The sequence below is a fragment of the Carassius auratus genome, chromosome 30 (assembly GCF_003368295.1).
Source record: "Carassius auratus strain Wakin chromosome 30, ASM336829v1, whole genome shotgun sequence".
NCBI lineage: Eukaryota > Metazoa > Chordata > Actinopteri > Cypriniformes > Cyprinidae > Carassius > Carassius auratus.
Window position 1 is genome coordinate 9,790,033 of NC_039272.1, and position 13,039 is coordinate 9,803,071.

General features: G+C 37.3%; 1 protein-coding gene across 1 annotated transcript in view; it reads right to left on the bottom strand.

Annotated features, from left to right (window-relative positions):
• The window catches only part of LOC113049139 (poly [ADP-ribose] polymerase 8-like), a 28,543-nt gene extending 21,133 nt beyond the window's left edge, over positions 1–7,410 (bottom strand). Inside the window, exons 1-3 of the mRNA XM_026211201.1 lie at positions 6,876–7,410; positions 6,275–6,329; positions 151–188 (exon numbers count right to left, since the gene is read on the bottom strand). Coding sequence (XP_026066986.1) covers positions 151–188; positions 6,275–6,329; positions 6,876–6,966 — 184 coding nt within the window. The 5' untranslated portion in view covers positions 6,967–7,410. The remainder of the gene's footprint in view (positions 1–150; positions 189–6,274; positions 6,330–6,875) is intronic.
• Between the last annotated feature and the right edge of the window lie 5,629 nt (positions 7,411–13,039).

Consider the following 13,039-nt stretch of genomic DNA (forward strand, 5'->3'; position numbering starts at 1 on the left):
TCATCAATAAAAGTCATATGGCATTTTTTGCTGGTTTTAACTAGCATTAAATGACTATTGCTTCTTTTGTAACATGCAGAGGAGTAGTAAGAGTTTGGGTGTACGATCCATCCATTTATCAATTAATCCGTCAATCTGTGTGTGCAATACCTGGATAATCATCAGAGACATGAACAGAGTAGGACACCCTAAAAATAAGAAAAAACAAACACATTATTAACAGAAATAAGCATACATGTAACACTCTTCTCAGACATATTCATGCACATATGGTACCCGACACAAATGACTCATTCCATCACACTGAATAAAAGCAGAAACAGTCAGAATATTATCATATCAAACATTGTGACAGTGAACTGCTGGAGCTACTGATGTTGGAAAAGGTTTTTGTGCACCTTTATGCACCTGTTTTAATCCTACTAACTTTAATAAACTTTTCATTTATTCAACCTTACTCAGTACAGTACTGTCACGGACTCTGCAAATAACTGAAGAATCACCAGTAAAAATACAGCTTTTTAGCATTTTCTATATCATTCTATTTTTAGCATCTCTATTCTTTTTTTTCTCGCTCTCTCTCGTTTGATTTTTTAAGATGAAATGGTCATAGATATTGGGATTAGGGATGCACAGATGTTTTGTACGCCGATATTTATCAGCTGATTTTTTACTAATTTAAAGCCATCTGCATATCGGAAATCGCGTGAAAAGAGCCGATGCGATGGTCGACACGGACTTACACAAGGTAACATCATGCACCTGCAGCGTTTCTGTGAACGGAAAAAAAACTGAATAAAACTATATCAGCTACATTAAAAGCAATATATAGGACTATACACAAAATATATCACAGAACCAGATTTACTGACTAGATGCGAATGATCATATAGTTAGATATATCGCCCAGCCCAAGCTGAAACATCTTTAATGTTTTTATTGCGTAAATAGATTTTTCTCTCTCTCTCGTTTTAAGCCCTGCTCTATGCAATTTACCAATATTGGTATCGGAATTCGCCAATATTTGTTTGTTAAAATCGGTATCATATCGGCCAAAAGAAATCCTACCGTTGCATCCCTAGTTGGGATCACACAGTACATCGCTCACTGAATATTTCTAAACTGTTCAAATAAAGGCTTATGAATAAATTAAAACAAATGAGCATCTACAAAAAAATTATAATAATAATCTATTCATTTTATGTTTTGTGCAGTGCAGGAGCATAGTGCTGTGTATAGAAAAAAAGCCATCTAGCATTGACACCGACAATTAAATATAGCAGCAAAACTGCAATAAAGTAAATAAATAAGGGCTCAATTAAATTTGAAGGAAATAAGGAGATTATATATATGAATTTCAAGTGACACTTCACAGAAGAGACCATCAGGTCCCAGAAGGGTGCTGCCCGCAGCCCGCAAGTCCTGAAAAACTGCTTATCTAAACACTTAAGTAAGGTGTGGTATCCATTTCACGCAATCAAGTAAATAAGGTTGCAACGAACAGTGTTGACAACAGGACACTGTCTCCTGTGAAGTGCCTTGAATTAATGTGGAGAATTAAGTGGCTTGGTAAAAAACCCTATAGTGATCAGCATTAAACTGTCAAAATCATGTTAATTACCTTGATATAGGCTGATCTGGCAAAAGTGAAAATGTAATATCACGCAGGTGACCTTTATGTGCTTACGTTTTTTGCTCCATTGCACAAAATGAGAGAATGTATTCAGGAATTAATGGAGCCAATGACCTTATACATACCATTAAAAATCATGGCAAATAACTCCTTGGGAAAAAACACAAGCATACTCTATGTAGACTCTGACTACTGGCATTGAAAGCAATACTAGCCCTTAAGAAATTAAGGGATGATAACACAGAGAAGAGAGGTTAATTCAGTGAAAGTGAAACCCCTCCTGAGGTCTCACACAGGATGGTGCCACTCACAGAAAGCTTTCATAATGACACATGACTTTATTAAAAAATGACTTGGGTTGTGTCATGCATGATACACGGTTTTATTGGTCACATGAACACACTTTTCTCAAGTGTTATAAAACATTTGCTAATTGCTAATAACTGCAAAAAAATACATTAAGTTCAGGTGAATGAGGTTTATGCTTATGTTCCATCACACAAATTCTTAATATTCACAGGCTCTAAAATGTATCTTTGTCACAATACCTAATTTTACAAACTTTTTTCTGCCTAGCATCAATTTCTGCTACTGAAAAAAAATCTAAAAATGTTTGTCAATTAACCCAAAAAAATATTGTAACATCTAAATGTCTTAAGTCAAAAAAAATAAAAATAACATTAAATCAGTCATCAGTCTGGCAACATTCTATGATGTACACTTTTGTACGCATCATCGCAGCTCAGAAATAACATTTTCAGTAAGGGGCGCTAAAGGTTAATGCTCTATTGAGTTCAAAAATAAACATACCACCTACATTAAACCTTACCCTAAATCTACCTGATGGTGTTAATAAAAGCTAACACATTAAGTAGTAGTACTTATTTACTTTTATTGCCATTCCAAAGACTATCTTCATGGTAAAAACTGAGTTGGAATAATACACAAACAGAAAATAAAAACCAAATAAACAAAAAATACAGCAATTTTTAATTAACATATGATCTTTTACTGAAAAAACTGAGTACACAGAGTTAAACCAATGAAAGTATTTTTCAGGGTCCAAACAGTGCCATAAAGTAATAATAAGTATCCATTTCTGATGTAAAAATGTAATCCAAAATGACTAGGTAATTACAGCTATTGCCTCTCGAATCTCCTGTCCTGGTTGGCTTCATTCTGGGATAAAAAATAAAAAAAAACTTTGTAAGAACAGCATCATAATTTGCTGACAAACGGGGTCACATTCCAAGACAGGAGCTTCTACACCTGAAACCTGCTCACCAAGACAGAAACAAAGCATTACGGTCTATATATGGAATAGGGCTGCACGATAAATCGAATGCGATATTTAATGCACATCTTGTCAGTAAAGAAGAATGCATGGACTTTAATGAAAACAAACAACCTCTACATGCGGATGACCCAACACCCTCTGGGCAGGTCTCACAAGTGCATCTACAGTGATTTTTCAACTGCCTGTCACACTGAGAGAATATCCTTCCCATGTGGTCTGCATATACTGCCACAAGATAATAACTGTAATATGATGAGTGATGAAATCAGGGCTCAACATGATGCAACAGTGTAAATGCACTGCTGATATACAGTTCAATGTGTCTCTTGTAGCCCTACAAACTACAGGAAAAAAGTCAAAAGTTCGGCAGATGATGCTAAAGCGGAACGTTAGCTTCTCTGCATCACTTAAATATTATTCTATTTGGCATATTAACTATTCAAATATTCCTCACATTAGCACCTGCCTCTTATATAATCTATAAAATATATATGGTTTACTTGGTACACATGATAAACACACACTTAAAGATTTGTTTAAATGTGTAAATGCATCTCAGTTTGTAACTGTGACATCTGCACACTGACAGATACTGTACTTATATAACTATAAATTAGTTACAAAAACCCAGTGTGACGTGAGCGTGGCAAACTACTTCTGCTTTTGATACTTTCACTTTCTGCACTGTACAACACCTACAATGTTAATAGGATCTTATATTATGGCACTTCCTCATCAACTCCCTGAATTAATGGTTTACATCCTTTTGATATAGTATACCAAATGACCCAAAGTTTATTTCCAGCGGTCTGCCAGTATCCACATCTAACGCAACAACATTTGTTTGAATTAGAGCTTGTCACAATTTAGCACTCATGGTAATTATGCAAATTCAGTTATACCAAGATGATGAAACTCAAACATAATTTGTGCTGATCTCGGTCATGATGGATTATTCATGAGAACTACTGCATCTCTGGGATTATGGGCTTGTCTGTTCTTTTCACTGCTTGAATTACCTTATACCTGCTTCGGTAACATCTAACGAAAATGATCTCCTTGCGAATTTCCATCTTTTAATGGTTTGTTGCATCAAATATCAGGATTATCTGGCATATCAAATATTAGAGCAACCCTATTTTCTTTTAAGAAAATACAAATACTCAAAAATGACAAAGAAAGGGTGCCAAAAAAGAGGCCACACCCACATCTATATTACGTAGAAATGTCAGTCTTTCAGTGAAAGACATTGAGTGCAGGTTGCAGCTCTACAAACAGGAAATGTGCTGCTTCCTCTACAAGGCAAGATGCAATGATTTTTCATAGAGAGCCTGCCAGCTCATTTCTCGCTTATAATGCAAGGCACCTCCTCTTAAAACAAGAGTGACATTTGCAAACCAGTTCAAACAGAAGATGACAAGGAACTCCCCATTTTTAATTCAGAACACCTAAATGGATTACATCTTTGCTGTGGCAAACATGGAAATAAACATTCAATCTAGCGCAGTGTTACAAAAATGAAAGTGCAAAATTTAGAATTGGCAAATACATGCATTACGAGTTTGTGTTTGAAAACAAATCAATAAATAACGTGATACAACAAACCACTTTTAATCAACAGTAATTGAAACGTCAAGACTTTACTTAAAAGCAACTATTGGGAAGACGAGATCCACCATTCTGCTTACATAAATCTTTCCAGGACCTTCTTATCAGTACTGGTACTGCTTCAGTGAGCCTAAAGTGCTTTCCTGGACAACTCATTTTTAATTAGCATATTTTTCATAAAATTTGCATGACTATAGGGAGCGAGTTTTATAGGGAGGGATCGTTTTAACCAAGGTCTAGTGGCTTTGCAGGTATTACTTATCTAAATGGCCTCGAGCTAAAATTTCAGATTGGTATCACATCTGACTTCACTGTGAAGTCCCATTTTGCCAAAGAAAAAACTGTCTGTCTCTCATCTTAATCTGGTCAAGAAGTCTCAAATTTGTTGGCAGAGTTAAAGGTCTGTATAGTAAACAGGTCAGTAGATTGAAAAGACTGCCTTTTCAAGAATTAGAGCAATGGTGCTCTTCTCATGTTTCCTTTCACCAGACAATGTGGATTAGACACAAGAGATGAGTAAGACGAGACGTGCCCAACTGATGTCAAGCTTGCACAGACTAACCCAAATCCACTCCTAACTGAAAGTAACAGGAACTTCCGCTAGCAGAACGTAGTGTAGAGACAAACATTCATTCAGTAAACTTACAAACCATCAGCTGTTCTTGTATGGTCTTGTAATGTCAAGAACAGTAAGTAAATGGCATTCTCCAACAAATCAATCCAAAATATTTAAACTTGACACCAAATCTCATCTATCAAACATTCACAGCTTTCAAGCAAATCATTACACAAATATGCCCAAAAAAAGTGTGACCCCTGGAGAGTGACATGTAAATAAAACGACCACACGTCAACACGCTGGCATTCATGATCAACAGAGCAATTAGTATAGACTCTAATTTCCATCTGCTGGATTCTGATTCAAACGGTTAAAAACGGCATTTTGAGCAAGAGAAAGAAATAAAGAAAAGTACATGACTTGATCTTCTCCAAAAGACAGTTTCAGATTGCTCCGGGTTGTTTACTAGCATAAAATAATGAGTTTATTCTTTTTTTTATGTGAGGAACACAGCATGCTAAAAATGGCTGCCTATTCATCATTCTAAAAGTGATTAGTCAATGTCTAATATGTCTATGACAGTGTTCAAGCCAAGGTAATTAATTATATGTAAATACAATCTATTGTTAATCACAGTGCAGAGACTGCTTTATGCTAAGGTGGTACATTTTTATTAATGCACAGGAATTCATAAACACTGCTGACCACAACAGAAGTGAGCAATGACAACGAAGATGAAGTTTGTCCTCATCGATGGGGTATAATGTGAAGAGAGAAAAAGCCTCGCACATCATGACCAAAACACCCATTACACTGTCATTGTTTTAAAGTTTTATGTTTTTGTCATTGTTTGCTCATCCTCATGTTGTTCTAAACATCTATAACTTTCTTCAGTGGAGCACAAATGAGATGTTAGTCAGGACAACAGCTTCACTCTCCTTTCACTTTCATTCGATCTTTCTCCAAAAATAAAAGCGAAGGTATAGAGTCATTCCGCCTCTTCTGTTTTCCACAGAAGCAAGAAAGGTTTCGAACAACGCGAGGCTTATAAAATGAGGATGAAATGTTCGTTTTGTGAACCAAACACTGACAAATATAGTTAACTCAAAACACAGCAGGAATGTGGGTGTACAGCAACTGTTTACATTCAGAACATAGCTGGCTCTGTGATATTTACCTTTTAGGTCCTTTTGAGTAGGTGAAGGTGAATGTGGAGTCGGAGAATCGAAAGTCTGAAACACACAGACAATCAAACTTGGCGTTTTTTAAGAAAATAACACACTGGACGACAAAAAAAAGTCAATTTCAACAAGTGTAGTCTCCATGGCAACATAAACAGGGAATGTCCACCCACAATGAATACAGGAGAATTAAATTGATAGCTGATAAATGTGTGATGCTAAATAATAGTAAGGCGTGGGCTAACTTAATTGAAAAATCATTCACATCACAAACCAACACCTGAGAGGAATGTTAATGGCTTTATTAGGATGATAAGAGTAGAATATGTGGCAGTAATAATGAAGGCAGTTTACGTTTTGCTAGGCCCTTGGTTGCAGTTTATTATTGCATAATTTATTATGTCCAGGAAAGATTAAATTGCCTACGTTGGAGTACATTAGCCACATAGGGTATTTAAACATAACGGGCTTTTGTGTGGAGGAGGAAATAAAGGCATCAGCAGCGAGACTGACAGCCCATCAGTTGTGTTGATTAAATCCATGGCAATTGTTAAAGGAAGCCAGCTCTCTTAATAAGAATAGACAATGGAAACTCACCAGAAAACAGACAGTCTTTCTCTGCCTTACACCTTTGAATTACGATGTCGACGTCTTTTTGAATCCTCTCTTGCCTTGAACACATCCCCATGAAATAACACACACTAGAATGGCTTCTCTAACTAATATTCGGCGAAACAAACGAAACCCTTCCGCTTGCAGGCACGATGGATTTGTGGAACAGAAGAAATGCGTGTTTGGATGTCTGCTGTAACAATCCCAGGTGTGTCACGCCAACCGACACCGTTTCATCTCCTCTAACAATAGCCTCGATCGCATGAGCACAGCGGAGAGCTCTTCCTCGCGACAGCTTTCATGAAGATATCACTTTTACACCGGAAGCATCTCTCAGTCGTCCTCATAACGCTTCTGCTGAACCCGAGAATGGCGATGTCGAAAGCTAAACCACGGAGCGAAAATAAGATACCGCAAGTAAAACCAACGCGGGCGTGAGCTTCAGACCGTGAGGGAGGAGCTGAAGTTGAACACGGGGGAAATCAGAGTGGGAATCCTGTGATAGCATCCACGAGATGAACCCGCTGGGGAACGGGAATCACAACAAGGCGGATGATGTCACGGACGTGTTTTCTCCCCACGCGCCCTCTCTGCTGCTGGACCTGCTCGCTATCACTGGCCGTGGAATAGAAAACGATTACATTCAGCTTATCGTTGCTGATTTTTAATTTAGCAGCATCATAACACGAACATTATCATTTTGTTTACCCAGTAAGATATACGCAGAACGACAGCAATATTGCGAGTGTGGTTTTACTTTTATACCAGCTAATAAAATCAAGTAACTTGTGCTTCAGACTTTGTGTCACCCATCAAACCACAGACTGAAAGCCGGTCTGGACTATGGATCGGTGAAGCAATCTGTTGTAATCAATCATGCTTACATGGAGCTCCTCTCCAGGTTTTCTATTTCACACGCTCCTCACATGAGAGAAACCCTTCTCGGAGAGACTCCAGCAAATCCCATAGCGACTGTTTACTCATGTATTCTATGTAGATTATTTTGTAATGCTGTTTTTAATTCACTAAACATCGTACCTTTGGGGATTTAAGTCAATAATACAAGTCACTCTGGTAAAAAAAAAAAAATTCACAACTTTATTCTTCACATTTTAAAATATGGAGAAAATGGCAGTTGTTGCATGCATCTGCTCCCTGATTTTTCCAAAAAAGTTTGCACTGCTTCCTCTCTGCATTGCATTAGCTCTGACAGGTGGTGTCATACTAGTGATTGTTAAAGAACATGACAACCCTGGCATTTGTATCATTGGAGAAAGCCTTGAGATGTCAACTTGGATCACAATCATATAATGGCACGGATTCCATTGAATGCTTTCAGAGTTTAACAGTTAGCCTTGTTTGCAGATTCCATATCTGATCAGAAATGAATCCTACCAGTTGCAAAGACAGTGTCCTCTCATATAAAACAGCTTTATTTAATAACAAATCACTCCAAAATAGATGTCATGTTGAATATTAGCAGACAGGCAGTCAGTCAGTTTTATTACTGTATGTGACAAGCTGTTTCCACAGTGTCGATGATGAATCCACCTTAAACGCATTGTTTTAACATTGCATTTTGTCTGCAGAGCGACAAAGCTTTTTCCCACTAAACTGTATGTGGAATGGGTCATGCAATCAATAGGAACACATCACAACACACTTCATCACCCTTCTCTCACTGTGCTTGCACCAATCATTCTCACATTGACATTGTGAACGCTGAAATGTTTCATTACAGTCTACAATTTTCACACATCTTCTCTAACAAGGATAAATGTGTATCATAACACTAGCAAACTGGTTTTTGAATTAGTATGTTTTTTGCACGTATATACTTGACATATTGTCGAAAAAGTCTGACATGGTACATGAATATGATAATGCGGTTAGAATCGTACTATACCATAGTACTATGGAGTACGAGTAAATCAAACGACATCGGTTTATTGTTTTTATTCATCATTGAACACAGCTGATTGTTGAAAAATAATAACCATAATCATATTTTTATTTAGTTATTCTAAATTAGCATCAAGCATTTGCATGAATGAAACTGAGACTGTGTTCACACCAGAAAGGGAAAAGCTATAAAGAGGCAAGGTTTAGGCCACAGTAGCCCGTCCAGCCTGAAGATGGATGGCTGTGTTAGTGGCACTTTGATTAACAGCTCCATCCGGACTTTGGCTGGTGGCTCACCAGTCTGGAGCTGCTCCAAGGAGACCCCACTAGCCCAGCTGTGCTGAAACAGGCAAGGCCTCGGCTGATGACTGCAGTGGCAGGAAAATCCATCTTCCTGCACTGAGCCTCCAATGTATTTCCCCCTTCTACGTACACTGTGTGATTGAGGATTTAGTGCATGTTCTGATGAATACACACACAAACACACTCATCAATTTCTCTTTCACCTTAATGGCACCTCATCTGGATGCAATGTTGATGGAATCAACGCTGCTGATGTGCAATACAGAACTTCACTAATGATTCTTCTCCGCGCCACCATCAACACATCATTCAATGCTCGATGATTTCGCCATTATGGGGATGATAAAAGAGCCCTGGTGAATTTCCATGCAGCATATTTTGAAGGGGAATTCTACTGATAGACCCCTTCAGGAAATAAACACATACTGATACTGTAAGTATACTGTATGTATTTATTGCCAGCTGACTAAAGATAAGAGGAGAATTGGACAAAAGGTGCAAAAATGAACAATATAAGCATGTAGATAGGAGAGCAGCATTTCCTGTTTTTGTGGAGTGCCCCGCATCATTTGAGTTGACTCCATGCTGAACTCAATTCATTAATCCTAATTTCACAGTAAGTCAAATAGTTGATCACGGCGAGCGTAGGCTTACATATGCACTCTGGCACTCTTTATTATCAGGTCTGCATGCTAGACAAAGTGTGTTTAAGAGACTGGATACATCCAATTTATCAGTAATCCTCTTTCTTCATCACCTTTAAATGTTTTGCACGGTTTAAGTTGAGACACAAGTTTGTCTTCAGTGCTTAATCATTCAGCATAACGTAAATCAGCAGAATTTGCGGCTGGTCCATTTTGGGAGTCACTCCTGCTTCAAAAGACTGCTTGCCTTAGAAATGTATATTTGGCACATCTTTAATGTGTTCGCCCTTATCAACAGCACCCAGGAAATTGGCTTTTTATATGAAATGCTGTAATCTTTTCATTTAATAACCTTTTTGTTTTTTTCAGGAAACTTTATTGCCCTGGTACGTAATGGGAATTATGATTAGTTATGAGTATCCTCACATTTCTGCAGGAAAGGTGTGTGTGTGAGGGACCTCTTTTATTCGGGTGGCTCACTTCTGCAATATTTCTGTCGTGAACGACATTAGCAATCTGGGACTTGATGTCTCACAAAATTAAAAGTCTAAGGATGAAGCGATCTGTGGAAAATTGTCACTTTCCACCTCCCTTTCCTCAAAAGCAATATGTTGAATGAGTGTTTAGATCCCAGATGTGCAATGAGGTCACAGTTAGATGGGCGAAGACCCGGTCCCCAGTAGGCGTGTGTGTGTAATGTGTTAGCCAAGTTGGGATTCATTCATTCGCAAGAAGGTCTCATTTCCCTTCCCTCCCTCTCTGTAGACTTACTCTGGAATGAGACCAGCATTCCAAATATCCATGGCTGTGAGGGATGTAAAACATTAGCTTAGCTTGCAGGAATCACTGTTCTGTGACACACGGTGAGGAGGACAGGTCTGGATGATTCCTGATGGAACAAAACTATATAAAAATGCAAGCCCGAATTGTAAAAGACTCCTGAATGACTCGTCTCATTATTTTGATAGATTTAAGACTTAGCCTGCTATACAAGTCTCTATGTCAACCTCAAGAAGTCTTTATTCACATTTAAAGTTCATGATCATCTATAAATCAGCGTGACCTTTTAGAGAGAGTCTTCGTTGCTTTGTTTTAGTGAAAGGTATATTGATGTTTCTGTTCGTTTCCAAGTTGAAATAAGAACAACGAGACAGCTTCAGACAAGTTATTTTGTGTTCCATTAATTCATCTGTCTTGGTAAAATGGTGACTAGTCACCTTTATTTATATAGCGCTTTTAACAATACAGGTTATGTCAAAGCAACTGTACAACATTAAATAGGAAAATAGTTTCAATAATGCAAAAGGGCAGTTCACCATTGTATTCAGTGACGTCATCATCCAGGTCACTGAGTTCACTCAGTTCAGTTGAAACAGTATCTGTCCAATCAAGTCATCGATATCGCTGGAAATCAAGTGTCCCCAATATGAATACTAATAGTGGTTTGGTCCAGTGTATGTTTTAGGCTTCTAAAAAGTTTTCCTATTTAGCCTATGTTGTTACAGTATGTTAATATTTGTTAATATTACAGTATGTTAATATTTTGCATACTGTTGGACTTACCATGTAGAAAAAACAGCATATGCTGGTCAGGTACGTTTTGAAGCATAGCAGCTGGTTTCAGATGGTCCATAGCTTGTCATGTGCTGGTCAATAGCTGGTTAGTTCCTGCTCATGACCAGCTAAAACCAGCTCATGGCCAACTAAGGACCAGTTAAACCAGCTGCCATGCTTCAAAACATAACTAACCAGCATATGCTGTTTTTTTTAAACAGGGTATGCATTTTGAGGTAATACCCAGTGTTTGATTTACGGTCATTTATGCGAAATCATTTTACTAGCAATTTGGGTCATCACTTGATGTTAACTAATCATGAACTGAAAACCACTGCCCTAGAAACATATACATGGCCTACATGCTCACATATTAAAACATTATAATTCTCACAATGTAATTCCATTTGGAGTGCACAAATTACAGAAATGTAATTAAAAATAATTTAAAAAGTGGCAGCACTGCATTTCATTTTTTAAAATAGTCCTTGACTTTCATCATGTAACCGAAAGGTCAGAATCTGAATATAAAAACTGGCTCTATATGAGGTTCTGAGGACCAAAGTGAGCACATCAAGAAAAAAATAAGAGATTTTATAGAAAGTTAATTTGCAGAGTGACAGAAAAGTATTTCTTTGAAAAAGGAACAAAGAAGATTGAGTGGGGGCACAGGACTCCCAAGGGGGAGGCATAAAGTTAACTTCACATGCTAGATTACTTCAAAGCATGAGACAGTGAAATGGAAAATGTGCTGTTTCCCCTCTAGAGTATTTTAAGCTTAGCAGTGGAAAAAAACAAGTTATTTTTTGATGTTTGTTAGTTTAAATGATTATTAATATGAATTAATTTACTGGTGGTAAAAAAAAAATAAAAAAACATTATAACAAACTACAGTTTTTTCTTTCTTTTTTATGTCATATCATTCATGCTTATATATGAAATAATGCTTATGCATTAAAACTTAGACACTATATAAAGAATTATACATTTACTTTAACATTAGTTCCTTATAAATACATTTGTGATATAATAATAATACAAAAATGATTGTATTAAAATTGGGAAAAAGCTAAATGGAAACATTTTGTCTAGTGGTCTTTTGGACCCACCTAAATGTAAAGCATACTCACTTTTTCCATTCTAGTGGTCAAAGAGATTGAACCCACCCACACAGTTACAATCTCTTCTCTTTGCCTGACATGTCTAAACGTCACATCCAAAAACACGGTTATCTATCAGAGGTTTCACTGCAGTCCTTACAAAAAATGCATACATCTAAAACCACACACACACAAAATAAAGTATATTTTTGGAGTTTGAAGCCCAGGTGTGATATGTCACGCTTTCTTCTGCTGACTGGTATTTCACACTGTTTTTGCGGCTTTTGATCACATGACCCTGAAAGGGAGAACAGGAAGTGGGTGAGAACTGAAACTGTGACATTTTAACAAGTGTCAGCTCATTTTTAATTGACAGTTGAACTCATGTAGCCTAAGGCTATGCAAATCTGCAGTAGTTTTTCTCCTTACATTGTAAAATGACAAAAGTGCCATCATTACCTTTGTTCCAGAGAACAAACTGAACATACAGGTTAGGCATTTTTCTCAGCTGACAGAATTTGATGCAAATGTTTTATAAGTTATCTGTAGGCTAGGTACTAACTATTGTGTGCATGTGGTGTTTCATACATGTACAGCACTTGTATCAGACACAGTCAGTTTGGCTCATATTGATGTACAGTATTGT